This window comes from Varanus komodoensis, unplaced genomic scaffold (genome assembly GCF_004798865.1).
Source record: "Varanus komodoensis strain SLA01 unplaced genomic scaffold, ASM479886v1 scaffold11, whole genome shotgun sequence".
Taxonomy (NCBI): domain Eukaryota; kingdom Metazoa; phylum Chordata; class Lepidosauria; order Squamata; family Varanidae; genus Varanus; species Varanus komodoensis.
Genome location: NW_025335317.1, coordinates 25,412,297 through 25,433,082, shown reverse-complemented (window position 1 = coordinate 25,433,082; position 20,786 = coordinate 25,412,297). Strand labels below are relative to the sequence as shown.

At 40.0% G+C, this 20,786-nt stretch overlaps 1 protein-coding gene across 6 annotated transcripts in view; it reads right to left on the bottom strand.

Moving 5' to 3' along the window:
* Positions 1-20,786, bottom strand: part of PCGF5 (polycomb group ring finger 5) — a 64,891-nt gene that overhangs the window by 2,957 nt on the left and 41,148 nt on the right. For 2 of the 6 annotated variants that reach the window (XM_044420632.1, XM_044420630.1), the window contains exons 2-9: positions 17,902-18,209; positions 16,350-16,446; positions 8,743-8,798; positions 8,568-8,627; positions 7,354-7,499; positions 6,695-6,793; positions 5,336-5,425; positions 2,740-2,799 (exon numbers count right to left, since the gene is read on the bottom strand). In XM_044420632.1, the coding sequence (XP_044276567.1) occupies positions 2,740-2,799; positions 5,336-5,425; positions 6,695-6,793; positions 7,354-7,499; positions 8,568-8,627; positions 8,743-8,798; positions 16,350-16,446; positions 17,902-18,013 (720 nt within the window). In that variant the 5' untranslated portion in view covers positions 18,014-18,209. Of the gene's footprint in view, positions 1-2,739; positions 2,800-3,634; positions 4,845-5,335; positions 5,426-6,694; positions 6,794-7,353; positions 7,500-8,567; positions 8,628-8,742; positions 8,799-16,349; positions 16,447-17,901; positions 18,210-18,772; positions 18,852-20,786 lie in introns of those variants that run through there. The other 4 variants (XR_006413783.1, XM_044420631.1, XM_044420634.1 and 1 more) reach the window with 4 other exon arrangements.

Genomic DNA, 20,786 nt, shown 5'->3' with positions numbered 1-20,786 from the left:
CAGTTGATGTTTTTAAATCTTTCCCATTGAAACCAGTGTGATTTAAAAATACTTAACACTGTCTATAAATGTGAATTTGGAAATAAACAGCATGCATTTTAACATTCCCAATTAAACCACCAGTTCAAGCTGCACCTGTACTGGGGAAATCTGGTTTCAAAACTCTGCTCAGTAATGAAATCCACTTAGTAATCCTGTATTACTCAAACTCTCTCTTTACAGCATATATACATTGTTATAAAGATAAATCAGGGAGAGGAGCATACCTGAGTTCTTTGGAAGAAGAGCAGGATAAAAATGAAATACATAAATAATGCATGTGTAAGACTGGAGTCCCTGAAAGTTTATTGCACCAAACATTTTGGCAATGATTCTAACAAAATCCCTAACTTTTCCTTTGAAATCTTAGGGTGCAATCCCATGTTTGCATTAGATTGCAATCCCAAATAACAGAATCAGATAACTGTATCAATCAGCCAATCAATATTAATCAGCCTACATTCCATGCGAAATGCCAGTCAAGCGCCCATTCCTCCTATCTCCTGCCCTAAAGACGTTCCTAAAGACTGCCCTAAAACATTGATACCTCCACTGCTGTCCCATGCTAGTGATGATTGGGAGGACCCAGTTGGGGGCTGCTACTGCAGTGGATTCCCGCATGGCTCCCTTCTCACTTGCCAGAGCACTGCTTCAAAAGGCCGAAGCAGCAATGAGAAACTGCTGGGTCGCACTGTGAAAAGGAGCAGCACTGCTCCATTGATTCCCTCTGCCCCTTTGAACATTCCAGTGTGCTGCCTGTTTCGCTGCTCCTCAAGATCCAGCAGCTGGGGTAAGAATCGGCTGGGCAGCCCTGAGGAAAGCGGCAGTGCTGCTCAGTTGATTCTCCATCTTCTCCTTTGCACACCCTAGAGCAGTGATGGCGAACCTTTAAGAGACCGAGTGCCCAAACTGCAACCCAAACTCCACTTATTTATCGCAAAGTGCCAACACTGCACTAAAACCTGAAAATTGAGGTTTTAGTTTAGAAAAAACACCTCACAGCTAGTCCAAGCAAATATATATCTCCTTGTCAGCGCACTGACTGGCCATGCGAAAGCTCAGACGAGTCACGGCTAATGAGTCATGGCTTGTGATGTCATTGCCTGGCGCTGCTATTCCTTTCCGAGCATGCACATGGCCCCTATGTGTGCGATTATCCGAGGCTTGGCTGCTGGGGCGATTTGGCTCACGTGCCAACAGAGAAGGCTCTGCATGCCCACTGCGGCATGAGTGCCATAGGTTCGCCACCACTGCCCCAGAGCAACATGCCTGTGCCACTCCTCAAGAGCCACTGGACAGGGCAAGAATCCTGTGGGCAATGGTGATATGGAAGAGAGCAGAACTGGTTGCCCCTCCTCACTCTGGCTTGAAGGAGAGTTCTGAAGCTGGAGCCGGATCTGTGGGTGCCAGAATGGGGACACCTCTCTGGAAAGCCCACTGCTTCTCGCCCCTGCTACTGGCTTGAGGAGCAGCACTCTGGCAACTGAAAAGGGGCAGAGTGGGAAATCAATTGAGCAGGTCTGCTGCTTTGCATGAGTGTGGACAGATCGTGCTTCAGCAGTCCTTCTGCAGCAGGAGGGGTGCATGCCTGTCCAGCACCCTCATCTTCTCTGCTGCAGTTCAAAGCATGAGCCCTGTTTGTGCAGCAGAAACTGCCTGACAGCTGAACTTGGCTTGTGAGCAAGGCTGTCAAAGCAAGGAGCCTCAGTCCTCCCTGCAGTGCCTCCTGAGATACTGCTTAGAGAACTGAGAAGGAAGAACATGGCGAATGGGAGAACAGTTACCAAGCTGAGCCCCATCGTCTTTCAGGTACAACCATGCAAAGAACTGCACACAGTGGAAACTGTGTGCTATGGCTTGTTCTAACATGTGAACCTGGTCAATGTTTAGGGCAAAGGGTCATACCCTCCATATGATTTAAGTGTTACATTATGTAGAAATTTAAAGACAATAGAAGGTAATTTCCTTACATTGTTTCTATTTAAGGGAAAAACATAATAGTTACTGAAAATTGTTAAAAGGATAATATATTGCAGAAACCCAAAGAAATAAGCATGATATGCTAAGAGTTGCTCATCTATTTGAAATTGCATGATAATCAAGAATCATTATAATATATATTTATTCTTGATGAACTGTATGTTGTTCTTACCACTGCCACCTCCCAGCTTAGAAATCAATGACATATATGCATTTTCTCATATTTGCCAGGGAGAATCCTCTAAAAATATTCATCACAATTTTGAAACTGCAGTTTACCCAATATTATATTTGCAACTGGTATCCATTCATTATATTAATGAAGTTATGGAATGGTAATTTATCTATCACACTTCACTAGCAGTGGGAAGAACTAGTCCTCAAGTGCTAAAACATATTGTAAGTTTTGCACATTTATGTTTATTTTCTACAGATTTAATGAAGTTGTTTTATGTAATTTTGATTTTATTAGGTGCCTTTAGCATGGTAATGAAGGTGGGATATAAATACATTAAATTAATAAAAGATCATCCCCATGTGCATTTTCAAAACTATGTAAATATGAACAGCAACAGCAACTCAATATCATCATCAACAACAAGACTTCTGACCCTCAAGGGGTTCTTTGAGGAGAGACCCACCTCCCATCATCTGAATTACCATGGATATATTAATGCCATCTTAATGACTATAATGTGTACAGTCGGGAGTGCCTCTTACCTGATAAAAAGAGCCATCCTGTGAGCAGACTTGGGAAGATGAGCAGTTCTGACACCGAAACTGCGAAGGAGATGATTTTCTGATCAGATAAGAGGCATCCACAACTGGACATAGATTATTAGTCATTTCACTTTTTTTGTTTCACATCTGATGTTTTAATTATTTAACAATTAGGTCAGGTACTATTTTGCTGACAGAGATTAATAGGAAGATTTAAAACTTCTACTAGATCAATTTTTTTATACCTGTATGCAACCTCTAAAGTTTTTTAAATAAGTAAAACTGGAAAGTTGTCAAGATTTGTAGGGCTGGATCCTGATATCCTTCTACACATCTGCCTGCAGAAAATTGGAGTTTTGTTTGCCAGTTCTCTCCCACCTCCAGTCTACAAACTCTACCTTCTTAAAATTGGCTGCAGAGAGAAGGGGTGCTCTGGAAACATCCCAGTTCTCTTCATAACCACCTGGAGTGCTGCAGATGGGTTTTGGGCGGGCGGGGGGGGAGTGGATCAGAGACTTCCCACTATATGAGTGGAAATTCCTTCCACTTTCTTTGGTGTCTTAAAGCAGAAAGGTAGTATAACAATAAAACCAGAATAATAAACCAGAATAAACTAATAAATAATACTAAGTAGCAGTAGCTTTTGGCTCCAAGCCAGACAAAACAGATTTTGTATAAGACTTGTAACTTATCTCCAAGTTACAAATAATTTACCATTCCAATATTCACATATAACTAAATTTAGTTTTGATTATTTTACATTCAGTGGAAGCAAAATCTCAGGACTATTATTTTATATTTTTACAAGATAAGTTATAGACATAGTATTCTCTCTCTCTCTCTCTCTCTCTCTCTCTCTCTCTCCCCCTCTCCCTCTCTCTCTCTCTCTCTCTCTGTGTGTGTGTGTGTGTGTGTGTGTGTGTAAAGCCTTTCTGTGAAAAAATGCAGTAGTGATTCTACATTGCAAATAGGAAATAGATATCTTTTTTAAACCCACAACCCAGAGGAGTTAAGCACTATCAATTTCCAATGATTTCAACTTAAGATGTATGAGCACATGATACAGTTTGAGTTATCCCATTAAGAAAGAAAAACTTTGCTTTGGTTGGACCATGTCACTTCAGTTGAAGCTAAAGGTACCAGAAATCTGAAGACCCTATACTTATTCCATGTTTTTTGATGGGAAGGAATTCCTAATTATTTTATGGACTGTATACTCTTGTAAACTTTGTAACCTACCTTAATCATGTGAAGAGATGGCATAAAAGTTAATAAATTATTAATCATACAAAAATGCACTGAAGAAATGTATCACTCTGCCCCACTACTTAGCAGGTATAGCTTGAAGCGCCTGATCCCGCCTAATCTTGGAAGTTAATTGGGGTCAGGTCTGGATGGGAGACCTGAGTACTGCATTGAGCAGAAGGTTGGGCCCAATGGCCTTTGAGACCCCTACCAACTGTATGATTCTATGATACAAAATACAAGAAAGTAAGAATCCTGTACAATGAGATGTACTTTGTCCACAGTTGTTTGGACATGAAATGCATGAATTGTAGTGTTATCCAAACCTGGACCATTTTCTGCAGGGTGGTAACAAAGAACTCATGGTCTATTATACTTGTCCTTGCCCATGATGGGTTCTGTCATTCCAGTTTGGGACATCATTTTTATTCTGTCCTTTTATTTTTGGTGCTTCAAAAATGAACAATTGGATCATATTTTTTAAAAATAGTTTTTGTGGTCTTTTGCAAGTGTGCACTCATGAATATTCAATATGAGTATTGACAAGGCGAGGTTGTCTATGAGCTATTTTTTGCCCAGGTGTACAAGAGTAAGAAAAATGAGTAAGAGAAAGGAGGTGCAAGTTAGAAGCAATAAAATTGTAGGGGGAAAGCTAAAGTGGTAAGTGCATCAAAAGCAGGGAGAAATATGATCCTTTCAGTTTTAAGTGTTGAACTGACACTTGGTATTCAACAGCTGTTAAGAGAGCACTTGCAAAAGACTGACAAAAAATTAAATAAAATACATTACAAACACAGTTGCAGGATTCTTAGGGGTTGAAATAAAAACAAGAAAATACCTCAGTTATACTTTTTGAGGCTCTGAAAAAACAACAAAAAGGAGTATCAGTTGTTGCGTGAAAGAGGAGACAAGATATTTTTTGTAATGAGGGACACTGAGATATAAATCAGAGCTGGACCAAGGACTGAGGGGAGAAGGAGGGGAGAACAACTCACAGCAAACCCAGTTATCTGCCAAGTGTACCACAGGTTGTTCAGCAAGCAAGCCATCAAGCCTATGGCTTATATAGGGTGAGTTAACATACAAGGAATAAAATTGGGACCTCTGCACAAAGCACACATGCTTTAATTGTTATGGTTCCTTTCCCAAGGTCTTTTTCTACTTCTAGATGTAACATTTGAGAGTAAAATGTAACATTCTAACTGTGTGCACATATTAAAAGTTAAAGCTTTGTCTTAAATTCAAATCATAGATACATCTGCCGAAATCAGAAACTATAAATGGCAGGAAGTGCTGGTGAGATTTCTAAATATAAATACGCACACGTGACAAAAAAATAAAAATTAATTACATTTTCGCCTCGTAGTCTCCATCTTGTCATGTAGATAAATTCCATAGTGTGATCCTTCCCCATGATTTCCCCATTGCATAGTACATCCAGCTAGAAGAGAAAATAAAGTATCATAGAAAGTACATTAAGCACAGGGAATACTTAATATGCATTAAAACAATTGCCAAGCAAAATACAAATAAAATGGCTCTCAAGCAAAACAACAACCAACCAACCAACTTTTACATGTTCACATGTATTTTCACTTTCTTTCCTGACAAGAAATTCAAGTTTCTTATCTAAATGTGCTGCTTAAAATTTGAAAAGTAAAAAATAGCCTGGAAAGTGACATATGGGGAGTATCCTTTGCAGCTGGGTATCTTAGGGTTGATATTTGAAACAACAATATACTTTGGTCCATTAATTGGTGCCAATAATACATTAGTAAAAGGGCTTGTTACAAGGATAGGAAAGTAATGTGCTTATGGTTGTTTAAAGGTGAAGGACATGCAAATGAAATATATGATAACATGGACTTCATAAAACTATATTATGCCTGATGCATGAAGAAAAGGAAAACACTGAGGCCTGATTTAACAGAAGAATGTAAGAAGCTGACTGTGTGACTGGTCCATCTAGTCCAGTACTGTTGGCTTTGGTTGTAATTCTCTGGGGTTTCATGCAGTGGCCTTTCACATTATCTGCTCTTTAGTTTTTAACTGGAGATACCAATATTTGAGCCAGGACCTTCTACATACAAAATATTCTACCAAAAGAGCTATGGTCTTTCTTCAAATGTGTATTTGAAGACATAAATACTAGCACTCAGCTTGCTGGTGTTTATTACTATAAGATGCAAAGCTGGACTCACAATGGATTAAGAATCTACTTTAACCCTTAAAATTCTACATCTGCTTTCATCTGTAGCCTCTTGGAGTCAGTCAGAATTATAAATGCCTCAATGTCTGGCTCAGAAGGTATTCCACTTTTATTATAATACATCTCATACTCCATAACCCAAACAAAATGGGAAAATGACTTTTCAAGGAGTGCTGGGTTTTCTGGGAAATGTTTGTGCAATGTGGTAGTTTTTTACTGAAGTTATGTTTATGCTGATTTTTCACTGGGTACTAATCTTCAGTGAAAACTATTAACTTATCCTGGATTATGGCATTTAAGGTTATGAAGCTTTACATGAATAAGCCCCACTGAACTCATTGTATAAACTTCTCAGTAATTGTATCAACTTCTCAATTTCACAGTCTGTGTTTCACATTAAAAGCCAAAATGCATTTACAGAATCAAGTATTGACACTTTAAGTCCACTTAATCTTCATTAAGGGAAAAAGTCTATCACCTTTGACCTGCTGTCCATCATACCTCGTAAGAACTTGGAAGCTTTAACTTTAAACTTAGAAACTTCTTGATAGTTCCTACAGTCACTCGTGTAGAACACCGGATGAATTTCTTCATCAGTCCCTAAAGAAAGTGGGGTGGGGGAGAAACCCTGTAAATATGAACAGAATTGTTCCCAAAACCTATAAATGAAATACAAAACTATTCCTTATGGAAGCTTCATATAATGAAATTGCAATGTACTACAATACTACAAGTTCAACCTATCATTTCAACTGCAGCAATGCTGTTGTAGGCCTGCACCTGTATTTCTGTATGAAGGTCTCACAAGTGAAATATGACCTTAAATTAATAATGTAATTCATAGAACACTTGCATTAGGGGGCCAAACTACACAACTGCCAACAGATTGTATTTCAGATTACCACAAAGCAGTAAAATGGTGGAATGATTTAAAGTGGAGAAGTGTCAGGTGGGAGTAGAACTTTTTCCATGCTACCAAGAGAAGCTTTTCTCCCCACACCTTCCTTTTTACTAGACTCAGAAATGGAAAAGGAATCAAGAAGGGGGAAAAAACAGCATGTGGTTGCAAGTGTAACAAGCCTAAAGAATTTATAGCATGCTACTAAAAACATCCTATTCTTCCAAGAATTTAAGGAGCATAAAATGTTTTCAAAACTTACTTTTACAATATTATCCCCAGACTGCCCATTGTTACGTAAACAATCCAGACAGATAGCAATCTGTGGGTCACTCCTGTGATAGTCTTTATCTTCTTGATTTTCATCTCCATCTTCAGCATCTTTGGGATTTTCAGATTTTGGATTTTCTTGAGGAAAATATTATTATTATTAATATTAATATACCATTTACTTACTAGTTCAGGCAAATCCTCACTACCACAGGACTAGTAATATGCAAGTAGCTGTGAGAATATGTGTTTGTGTTTTTTATATGAGATCTAAATACGTTGATTGTTTCAATGGCTTTCTCATTCTCCTTCAGATAATAATATGGAAGATAAGGATTAAGAGACCAGAAGACAACTAAGCAAGAGAGGGTTGAATTATCTGCAGTGCTGACCCTGCCTAAAGATGCCCAAATACCCACTAAAATATCCACTAGCAGACATGGGACATGCAACGCTATGTAGAAAAATGGAAATAAGAAGGGCATATGTATTGTTAACTGATCTCTATTCAGAAAATGCCACTGGAAAGCTGTCAACAACTATTCACAGTGGAAATTAAGAAAGACCCTAAATAACAGAAAAACTACTGAGTATCAAGCTTACCATTTTTCTACGTTAACATTCTACTACATTAAAGTGCCTTTGGAGGAGTTTGGAATGGAAGAGAACATAACTTGAAATTTACAAAGATTTTTCAATAATTTGCTGATTTGAGAAGAATATTAAATTCTTACCTGCTTCTGTTCATTGGATTACTGCACAAGAATCTAAAAAATTCTGACAACAATACTTTCTAATACGTGCCCATGTGAAGCACTCTAAGTGCACAAAGAAAGCTCTTTAAAGTATAGATAAAAATTAACACATCTTTTTAAATGTTTTGTATAAAAATGGGAAAACCTTGTAAACCATGCCACTCTAGATATAAAGTAGGATGGATATGCATGCATATAACCTCTGGATTACATAACCAAGTCTAGCATAGAAACTCTTCATTTTACTTTATTGTATGCCTAATTAAAAAGTAGCCAATTATAAATAAGCTGTGAAACAAACTGCTACAAGGGATACTTCAACATTTATTGGAGAATGTAAATAAAAATATCAATAGATGGACAGATAAAGATTTGTGAGCACTAACACAAAACATTTGTTCAACTTGGGCCCCATTAACTTATTGCTACATTATCAAAAGAATATAATTACCTTCTCCATTTTCTTGAGGTTTGTTTTTCTTCCAGAACTCAGCCTCACGGTGCAGTTCCTCTAGTTAGCAATAAAAAAGCAATTGTGGTGTTTCAGAACAATAATGCTGGAATATCAATAGAAGCACAGAAAAAAAGCAGCAATTTACTTATGAGAGAGAGGGGGGGAAACTTACGTTCTCTTAGTCCTGGAACCAACTTAAATATAATTTCTTCTAATGTGTTATCCAGCCTTGGGAAGAAAAGATAATTTTTTAAGAAGTCAAAAGACTTAAAATTTATTTACTTTTGAAAGCTAGTTGTTAAAACAATCCTAGATTGTTTTAGCAACTTTAAAGGGAAACAGTAAAACAAAATTCAGAACATTAGTTTTGGCAGCAATGGCTTAAGCCACTTATTCCCAAACAGTGTACCATATCAACATGCATGCGCGCGCGCGCGCACACACACACACACACACTCACAGAGTATTCTGTGAGCTCAGAGGACTCATGCACAGGAGGGCTATCAAAGTGTGTTTCAATTATTCACTGCTCTGACCTTGTCTTCTTCCAATGAACTTCTGCCGAGTAGTGACATTTTTGTCTCAAATTTGCATTAGGTGTGATTAAACTGGGAATATTGATCATTTAGAGACACAGCAAAATTACCCATACACAGGGGAGGTATCAACACAACACTGTCTCATACAGAAATGCAGGTGCAAAGTCCTGTCTTTATAATGCAATCCCACTGAGTTCCTAAGTCCTATTGAGTTCAATGGGAATTCCTCTTGGGTAAGTGAGCACAGGATAACAGTGTTATGCCCCCTAAATTTAAGAATCTAAAAGTAAACTAGTCTAAGTGTAAAATCAAGTATGATCCCAGTTTAATTTAACAAACTTTCAGAAGTTTGGGAGTATATCTTTTGAAACAATCTGCTTCCTATACCAGAAAAAATAATTTAGCATCAATTCAATAATGTTAAAGTAGTGGTAGTGGACACACATCAGGCTGTTAGCTTATATATTGCAACTGCAACTGCATGTTTTCTGTAGTATATGGCACTACATGCTGGAGCCAACTAGAACTCTATGCAGCATGTTTCCACAATGGCTAATATATGCTCAGCACCTCTTATGCTGTCAAGCTGGGGCATGCTGTGAGTTGAAGGACTTTATTCTGTCTGAACATGCATAGAATTGAGTCCAGAAGCTGAACATAAGCCAGCTGAATGATACAGCTGCTAGAAAAGTTAATGCAATCTTAGGCTGCTGTAACAAAAACATAGCATCTGGATATCAGAAATAACTGTTTTCTCTATTCTGCGCTCTCTCTCTCTCTCTCTAAATTCAAACATATACTGCCCAATAGCCAAGACTTGTTCAGGCTGCAGCTGAAGTACTACGTCCAGTTCTGGAGGATACTAACTGGAGTGTATACAGAGAAGGTTAAGAAGTGGGCCTGGAAACCAAATCCTATAGGGAACATTTGAAAGATCTGGTATATTTAGCCTGAAATAAAGTAGATTAAGGGGAGACATGATAGCTGTCTTCTAATATCTGAGCAGTTGTCAGTTTTAAGTATTTACAATGTTAAGTAATTTTAATCCAAGCTTTGTATGTGTTGTCATCCTAGAGAATCACAGAATGTGTAATTGGGTCCAAAATTCATCCTTCAGGAGAATTTCAGGAATAGTTTTTTAAAAAAGGGAAAAAATTAGCAGAACTGTGCAAACTAAGGTAAATTATGCATACTTACTAAATTTGCATAACTTATGCAGAGTGCAGAAGTAATCTTTTCTAACAGTTATATTTTTAATAAAAAGTACATATAGACTTGGCTCTAATTTCTGTGCATGGCAGGTTTGCCTGTCTATTTAAAACGCATCATATTAGATCCGAACTATGGGAGGGTTTGTGATATTTGAAACAGGGACTTTGACTTGTCTCTCATTTAACAAGCTGCAGAAACAACCCAAGCCTGAGTTCCTGGGTAAACATAATGCTAAAACAAACCACAGACAGAGGCTGGTTCATACAACAAGCAACCCTGCATTGCTACCATGGTTTGTGGTTTGAACTACCTGACATCTTTCCTGCTCAGTCCTCCTGCTGCTGGCACATATCTCATCAGCCACCTTGCTTTAAATTCAGTCCCAAGATGCCCTGCTCCCCGCCTGTGTTGTTGGCCTCTTCTTCATTGGTTCACACATAATGACTGGATGGCTGGAGCAGCCCCTGCAATTGCTACTCTTTCCTGTGGACTCTAGTAGTTGCATACCAGGGCTGTGAAAACTATGATCCTGGATTCAGACAACATGGCAAGCCATGGTGGTATTGGGAAACTATAGAACAAATAATGGTTTCTTATCATGGTTTCTGACAACCAAACTTACCATGCTGAAATACCAGAGCAGGGTTCAGACAACATGACAGACCAACAATGGTGAAAGAAAAAGCCACCATGGTTGTGTGGTCTGAACCCAGGCAGAAGGTCTGTGGTTTGCTTAGCTCTTCCTACTTGTAGTGGGAGTGAGCAGGCAGCATGCACAAATCCATGGCTCCTGAAGTTTGGGTTCCCCTGGAATTTTGGATTATCATGACATGCAAACTGAATCTATATTTGACACTAAACTTGTTCACTTGTTCAACTTGCTATCGTGATAAGCCATACTGAAAACAATGTCAGGTCAGTTAATTGCTTGTTAAGACAGGCATGTGGCCGACAGATGATAAGATGCTAGTTGGCTTATTTGTTGCTCCTTTTGTCTTCCCACCACACTCCTAGCTTGCATCTCATGGGCATTTATGGTACAAGCTGTCGATAATCTTGCAGCAACAAGAATCTCTCTTACCCTCATACCTTCTCTTGTGAAACAACTACTTTGAAATATATATGCCATGGGTATATATCTGATACTGCCTAAAAAGTATGAGGAGCAGAGAGTGCAAGGGAGGGGTTACCTTAATTTTGGGGGTATGCCAGGCAAGGGTTTATTTATCATCTTCTTTAACACTTAAGAAAAGCCTCTTTGACTGCTGCTTGCAGCTGGGATTCCTCTTCATAGCATAGGTATGTTTGTATGTCTGATTGACTTAACTCTGGCTAAGCATGTATGACCCTAATCTGGGACAATGGTGATCTGGAAGCAGGACTTAAGCTCTCCCATCTTCCATTTTCAAACTGAAATTAAAAAATTGAGATTTGTCTTTTTTAATGAGTCACAGAGGCTCATTAAAATGGGGGGGGGGCTTAAATCCTCTCCTCCTGAAATGGCATGGTTCCAAACTGGGGCCCTATAGGCTTATCAAGAGGTAAGACAATCATACATACCCACATATGTTATGTTGAATTGGCTCACAAGGGGGTAAACCTGGCCACTGTCAAATGACATGCCGAGCCAGAGAAAGAAACACAGAGGGCACTGTGATGTGCTGTCAGGTTTTTCACTGCTCTTCCTGGACATGTTTCACTGCTCTTCCCTTTCAAAGAAGTCATGCAGAAGCCTTTGTATCCAGTTCACATATGATGACAAGCCTCTGAAATAAAGCCAACCTGAACAATCCAGCAACAAGTCGTAGTTGCTCAGTGTGGCTTACGCATAATTAACAACCTAGACTTAAGCCATTTTGCCAGGTTTGGAAAATATGACAAGCGATTCTGTCAGAAACAAGGTTGGCAAAGCACTGTGAGTTGTTATGTCATACAAAGCAGATTTGTATGCTAAGCTACCCTGTGAATAAGCCACAGTGGTTGGCCATTTGCTTACCAACTCATGGCACACTCAACAGACTACAGGGTTCATTGTGGGCTATTCTTCCCCTCTTTCTCCTTCAGTCCTCCAGCTTGCCTCTCGCACATATTTCAGTAACCCCATTTTTCCTTTTTGTTACATTTGTCCCTTCCGCACTCAAATTTCTACCATTTCACATTTACCAGTGTTTTTTTTCCCCTGGAACTGCAAAAATTAAAAATTAAAAAAGGACAATTGAGGTTGCATTTCTTTTCATCTCCTGAAAACTATGCATTTTAAAACATTTCTTTGCCAGCCCTTTACAGGTGTGAAAATACAGTTTCAGCTATCCAATATATGTAATGTTGCTTAGTCAATTTCCTTGTCTGTTTCAGCTGTCAGAGGGCAAGGCTGTACATATGCGTATCAATGCAAAAGCACTGGTAAACAGGGAAAAAGAAGAGAAAGCAGGTGCACAAAAAGGGGGTGGCAGGAATATCACCCATTCAGCAATGTAACTGCAGATGCACAAAAAAAAACCTTTGGAGGTGAAATACAGCTCCTCTTTCTGAACTGATTGTAGAAAGGGCGAAAAGAACTGAGAACTGCCAATTCAACACCTAACATCAAAAGTAGTACATTGCCAAGGGGGCTGCACCATTTTTCCTCCTCTTTTACTTTTCCACTAACAGCTAGGCACTTGGTCCCTGACAACGGTGTGCAAATTAGCTAGTATGCGCAAATTAGCTAAACTTGTACTGGATAGCTTTAAATATACATTTGGACATCTGTGAAAATGTGTTTTTTTTAAAAATATCCAATATCTAACAGCTGAAAAAAACCTTACACAATATGAGCCCAATAACACTTTTTGGGAACTCTGATGAATAAATTTGAAAACCTGAATGCTGGAACCTCTTTTCAAAGTGCCATTTTGGCTTTGGCAGAAGGATAGTCAGTAAGGAGGTCACAAAAGTGAGCAGCAGGGGTTCTGTTGCTGCCCTTGCCAAGTGGTTCATGATAAAACCATCCTACCGGGTATGGAATACCCACAAACCATCATGGGTTGGACAACCTATAGAACAAGCCATGGATACTCAGAGTGGCTTTTTAATGAAAAATAAGCCATCCTGCAGAAACCGCAGTGTCTAGATGACACAACAACCCACCAGGACTATTCATCCAGAGTGGGTTATAGTGTTGTGTGAACCAGGTCAGTAAGTCATGTTTTTCAGACTTGCTGTGTTATACAATGCAAACTGCGATCAGGAATAAGATGTGGAAGATATTACATCTTTCACCTATGGCATTTTTTCAGCTGAGAATCATTCCTCTTCTCAGTTGCTTTTTCATGTAAAGAGAAAAAGATAAGAAACAGTTCCCCTGCTTTTAAATAAACACATCCATATCTTTTTTTCCAGCAAGGAAAAAAGATGGGGTGATTTCCAGTGCAAAATCCACCAGAAGAGAAACAATTAAAATTCTCAACCTTTCCTCATATAGGTCTTCAGGGAAATGGCAGCTTCCTTGGTTATACTTTGTAAAATAAAATAAAGGAATGGGGAACTATACACACAACAGCACCATGTGTACTTTGACCCTTAATTCACAGAGCCTTCTGATTTTGTCTAGTCATTTTTCCTAAGAGGAAGATTGCGGTCATAGTCCTGTAATTAAATTATATTTGCATATTTGTCATTGAGTTCACTACGGCTTCTCTGTGCTTAAATAAACTAAATCTCTGTGCTTTAAACAAAATTCTACTAATCGTTAGCTTACTAGTATAATGTCAATAGACCAGCTTTGTCCTAAGGTGCTACTGAAACACAGAGAACATGCTAGTGACAAGCCACTGACTTTAGTGAAACTGGACTGTTCATGGTCAGTTGATAATATTATCTATAAATATTAGGTGTAGGCTGAGCAGGGGTCTTACCTTGTTTGATCCACACCTACTCAAATGGGGTTTATAATCAAATTATATATATTAACTTACTTAATGGTAAAGGCACTCATAACAAGTCAACATGTAGCACATACCTCAGCGTTGCAGTGAGCAGTTTCACAGCTTATTTAACAGAGGAGCTCACAATGGTTGGGTTCAGACAACACCATAGCCCAGTTCAAGGGCTGACTTTGGGCTGTTGTTAAGACGCGGGTTATTATGTTATATAGATCCAGACATAACAAACCAGGTTGTTCATTAGCCATGAACAATCCACAGTATACAACCAAAGGACAAGCCACATGGGTGCTTTTTATGGGTTGTTCATGGTTAAAAAATTATGCCTTGTTAGTGCAACTGGGTTCAGACAACAATCCATAGTTTGATGACAATCCACTTTCAACCCTGAGTGTGTAATCATGGGCTCTAAACCCAGTCACAGAATTGGATGTTATCAGTCTTGCCTTATCCACCCTCTTCTTTGCTATTGCTGCCAACTACTCCAACTGGAATTTTCTTTTTAATGCCCTACAACTGGGTATCCGAAGTGGAAACAACATGATTACAATAACAGTGGTTTGTGAAGCTATTCAAAGAACAGGTTATATGAGGAATGAAATCTTTTACACAGTGCTTCCTGCAGATAGCTATTTAAAGCACAAAATATTACCTTTCTCCAGTTGGAGAAGAAGCAGAGTTAGCAGTAGTTCATGGCAAGCAAATGAGAAGTTATTGACGAGCAAGGCTCAGTATGCAGTAGCAAAACCAGACTTGTAACTGTGTATATCCTCTTTTTATTTTATAAGTCTTTCCCCAACATTGTGTTACTATTCTGCAATAATGCTACCAAAATCTTAGTATAATTTTCTATTTATTATTGTTCTTACCTTTTTTCCAAGGAACTTAAGGCAGCTTATATAATATTTTTCTTCCTTATAATCTTATCCTCACAACAACAATCTTGTGAGGTAGGTTGGGCTGAGAGTCTAGGACCCTAAAAACTCTTGGGCTTCCATTGCTTTTCAGCAATAAAATATTCTATTTTCTTTAGCAATTTGCAAAACAACCAAAGGCATTAAGGCTGATCAGGTTAAAATCAATTGCAACTAAGTATCATTGGAACCAACACAAACTCTATCTGCCTTTATGCATGGCCTATTGGTTTGGGAAATGGATGTCCTCACTTTTTCTTCTCAGTTTATTTTAACTTCTCCTCCCTCTATAAAATATTTATTTGAACTCACCAAATCTTAGAAATGAGATAATTTTACCATACATTTGCCTTCTTAAGAGTGCAACAATTCTGCAAAGTGCCAAGTGAAGGAAGAGGGGGTCCACAGATGCAGCAAAGGAACATAGCAGCACAGGCCTGCAAACTTCCCTGGACGTGGCTCTGCATTTCCAATGCTATTGCCACCCATCTGCTCTCTTGCTCGTTTTCCCTCATTTTCTTCCATGCCTATGATTATGGAGCTCCAAGCTTCCATATTTGTTGTCTGCATCCTCTCCATCTCGCCTTCGTATTTATTTAAAAAAAGGAAAACAGACTGACTAGGCACCATGCAGGTGAAACGTATACAGTGCAAGCATTTTTGTCAAAGGCAATTCTTTTGCAGGACTTGAGCAAAAGAGGAGGCAGGCAATATGAAATGTCTTGGTTGCATATTATATTACATTGCTGCACCAGTGTGGTTGCAAGGTACTATGGGAAAGTGTCCATCATAGGCAAGCAGAGGAATGTCTTCTCCTAGACTAAATGGAAGGATGTGTTTGATGACATTTAAATCTAGGGAACAGTATAATTTGTGAATTTTCATAATATAAATTAAGTGAAGAAAATGAAAATTTCCAATAATTTAAAACACTTTAGAATACACATATGACTTCAGCTTTAGAAATAACTCACTTTAGCATGGTTGGACCATCAACGTTTTCTTATAACACCAAAGATCCCTTTTACATCCTATGAACTTTAGTTATCTAACATTCTATAATGTTAGAAATTTTACAGTTATTAATTTTAGATTCTAATTCTGATTCCCTGTAATTTTCTTACTCCATCCTATTAAGTTAAACTAAGATAAATTGGCTTACATTACAATTTGTATTTAATATCCCCTTACCGTAACATTTCTAATGGATTGGTCTCATGCACTTGATTGCCACATCTGGGACAGTCATTACTGTCTTCAAAATGCTGTACAATACAACTCTTACAAACTGAAAAATCAGATAAGAAATGTGTTTTAGGTAAAATTGCAAATCTGAGACATGATTGGTAAATGCTTTTGAAAGTGCATACCTCACCACACTAGGCCTGTCACTAGTACATCCCAAGTTCATTTTGTGACCCATGCAATTCTGTTTTCTTCCCAGCACTCCATCACCAGTACCATAATAAAATCTTCTGATTTACAAACTAATTTACAAACCTAAAATCAATGGATATGGTATCTTGCAAGAGAGCTCAGAGTGCACATCAGAGCATGCATGGAGACTCATAATGTAAAGCTATGTTCTTTTAATGTCAGCTGAAGTTCAGGTTTCATGCTTTACCAGTTCACTGTATAAGTGAAGTTTGAAAGATTATCAAATAAATTCATGGAACAAGTAAACCAAAGCTTCTGGCTTAAGGCAAGATACATGTTTATGTGGCAGGTGTGGCTCCATTTTTACTTTAAAATTGTTATCCTGCACTCAATGCAGCTAATAACAATAGCAAGAAAAAGCAGCATAAAAACTTTTGCAATGGATGGCATAACATATGAAATAGAAACATCTTTCTCTCACCAGACTTGTACTAAAATGCTGCCACTTTAGTTCCCATGTATGTGTCTACTGGGTATTTATATACACACACATCCCTTTCACATTTATTAACTTATACTCCATTCTTGGTCCAAAGAGTCCAGAGAGGTTTACATATGATTTCTGGGCAATTTTTCATTCAGGCAGCCTATAGGACCAGCAGTAGCAGTGCATAAGTCTAAACCATTTGACTTAAAACTTTTGCCATGATAAAGTATGTTTACATGTGGCAAACATGAATTTCATGTAAAGATATCTTAAAGTATACTTTTGTAGATAAAGGCACTACTTCAATAGTTCCAAGAGAAGGAGAGATACTAAAATGAAGAACATGTGGACTTAAGAATGAAAAGTCCATGTGTTCCTATTTCTTAGAGCAGTAGGCCTAAACACTGTATTAAAATAACCTGTTAAAGTAATGAACCCAGAGCCACTTTTCTGTGTCACTTTGTGTCATTTGGGTTTTTTTGTACAAACACAGGCAGTATCACAATTTAGTGAAATGTCATTATTAGACAAAGTTCTTTAAAACAAGATTCCTTTTGTCTGTTTAACAAAGCACAGGTAGATCCAGGAAAAAGTGTAAAATATACAACACCTAAATGTTAATTCCTTAAAAGTATGCTGTGATGACATTCCATCTATTAAAACTTCCTTCACTGCTTCAAAATTATTGATATTAAGGAGTAAGTCCAATATATTATGCCTATGCTGTGCTCTGAATGTTTGAAATGTATGCTATATAAATGCTAAACAGTTTCACAATTCATGAACCTTAATCCCAGGACCAGTGAACTATTAGCAGCATTAACTGGAGCAAAGAGCAGTGCAGTCCATAGTTAAGATGCCTCGCAAAATCCTACTTACAAGTATGGAGGCACTCAGTTACTGTAGTTGGTTTGATAAGATATCCTTTACAGATACAACAGGTGATATGGGGATTGAAATCTTTCACAAAGTGTTTCCTCTGGGTAGCCATTCGTGGCACACGCTGTGGCAGTAAAATGGTTTGGACCTGAGCCGCGAATTGGAAGGCGAAGGTGAGGGGATCACACGAGCTGCTGCGCTGCTGCTTGCAGCTGGACTTCTGCAGGCATTTGATCAGAATCCAAGGGTTCTCAGGGGGTCGCGATTCCTAATCTCTGCTTCTTTTTAGAGTTAGACATCTTTGAGCCCTGTAACACACACACACACACACACAAATAAAAACCGGAAAATGAAAGTCTGACAACAAAAGGGGATGCCCCAGCAGAACCAAATTATGCATGGATCAGCACGAGGAACAAACGGTTTTTTCTCCAGAGCTTGCCTGCTCCTTGTAATAGGGAAAGCAGCAGCACCCCGGAGTCTGAGCAGGGCTGGAGCGACAGGCGAAAGGTGGAGGATGAAGCAAGCGCACGCCTGCGCCTCCTCTGCGGGAAGTCACGCTCACTCTGAGGGGGCCGCTCGGTTTAGGAAGGAAGGAAGGAAGCCCTCTCCCGCCGTCCCTTTTCTCACCAACGGCAGCCTGTGCAAATGGGTCTTTGCAAACGGGGTGAAGGAGGAGAGGGGTGGGTTGTTCGTAAAGCCGCCCGTTCCCTCCCCGGGGAACCGCTTCCTCCGCGCCATGGCAGCGCCTGGGCTCACAGCTTGGCACCCTCTCGGGGCTGCGACCGGGACTTCCTCCCGTCCGCCACGCTCCCGCTCTCCCCGGCGTCCTCTGCCCGCGCGCGTCGCCTTCCCCGCTCCTGCCTCATACCTGGCGGCTGCCGCCTGCCTCGGCCCCCGCCTCCGGCGAAAGAGAAAGGGAAAGAGCAGGCGCGGCCTCCCTCGCCCTGGGCTTGCCGAGCTGCCAGCGCCGCGCCGCCCCCCTCCCATCATCCCCATTCCGGCTGAGGCCAATGGGACAGCCCCAAACCAAGTCTGCTTGCGCCACAGCCTTGGCGGCGCTTCGCCCGCTCGCTGCCTCTCTGACACTCGCGCCACGCACTGGCGGGCGGGCGGGCGCGCGCGCGAGGGGACGGCGCTCGTCCCCCGCTCACCTGGGCCCTGCCCCGCGTCGCCCCGGCACTTCCCGAGGCGGTCTTGGATTCCTTGGACGGGCCGCGTGTATGAGCCCTGCAGGGCGCTTTTCCGTCAACGCTGATCGAGCCCTGGCTATACCGTGGGTGGCACAGGGCCGCGCTAAGGGGACACACCTGGTAAAGAGTAAGGCGACTACGAAAAGCTCCAATTATCTGTGGCAAACTCAGCCTACAAGGGCTACTCTGCTACCTGCTCCGTAGCCCGAAACCGAATAGCACATGAAGGCAGCTTTCCCCAACGTGGCGCCCTCCAAATGCGCTCGACTCTAACTTCCAGCATCCCCAGGAAGCTGTGCTGGGATCTGTAAACAAAGCACCTGGAGGGCACCAGGTTGGTGAAAACTGCATTAGGACAAGGGTGGGGCACGTGCATACCATCGTGCACACCGAATCCTCTTTCATATTATAAACTTCACTTGGGGCATATTGTAAAAAACACTGGCCACAGTAAGCTATCTACTCTTCTTCTGATAAACTTTTCCCAACCTTAAGCCTTCCAGATGTGTTGAACTTCAACACCCAGAATCCCCCAGCCAACTGAAAGAGGCAAGTGAGTTTTTAGATCAAATCAGTTACCAGATAAACTTGACAGCTCTTTCTCCCCTGCTCACTCCCATGTTTTTGAAAAAAATAATTCCAACAAAATTTTACTTCCAACAGGAATTTACAAAATGTATGCTGCCTTCTATAATGGAGCTAGATTGTTAGTGGCTTGGTAAGAGCTAAAGTAACAAAAGAGTCTCATGCCACCCTAAAGATTAACAAATTAATATTTGATAGCCTTAAGATGCCATAAGGCTTTATCATTTCCTGCTCACAACCACCCTATTCCCTAGGAGAATCAGGAGCTGCTCTCTATGAAGATGACATTTGAGGGCATATCAGGGGTGAAGTAGAGGGGGCACTGGATCCTTGAAGCTAAGGTCATTGTCACTCTCCCACTGCCTCTCAAGTGACGTAATTTTCCTGGTTTGTGGCTCGCAGCTGTCACTGTGTCGGAGTCCTGAATTTAATAAGTTAAGAACAGGGGTGTTTTTTGAACACTTCCTGGGAACTACCTATCTGGAGAGGCTTGTCTGTGACATTTTCCTGCATGGCCAACCTCTGATCCTCAGTAACATGTGATCCAAAAACTACCTCGCATCCTTCTTGCATTCACATGGCACATTTAGAACACTTTTATTCCACTTTAAGCTCTTATCACTTCCCCAAAGAATCTTGGGGACCATAGTTTGTCAAGGGTACTGAGTGTCAGTTTCCAGAGTAACTGGGGAGATTGACTGATAATTGATTGACTACTATTCTGCAAATAGTAGATCTGTGAGGCCTATTCTAGCAACTCTTAGCCCAATAATTATTTGGGACAAATAAAGGCTAAAGTGAAATAAAAGTATTGCAACTTGAATATACTAAGTAGAATCAATGGGAAAAATTAGCCAAGACTTCTGATAACCGTTCAAAAGCTTACTTCAGTTAAGCTATTTTATGCATGATTCAGTGTGAATCCAGTAAGACCACAATGAAAGATTATTGGATATTTGGAGAAACTGGAACCCCTAAACTATGAATTCTGCTCTCCCACACATATGCACACACAAAGTCAGTAGTTGCAGAAGCCACAGAAAGTTAAAATAAAGAAGACAGTGACTGTTAATCCTGACTGCTGCTCTTGGAACAATACAAGTATAT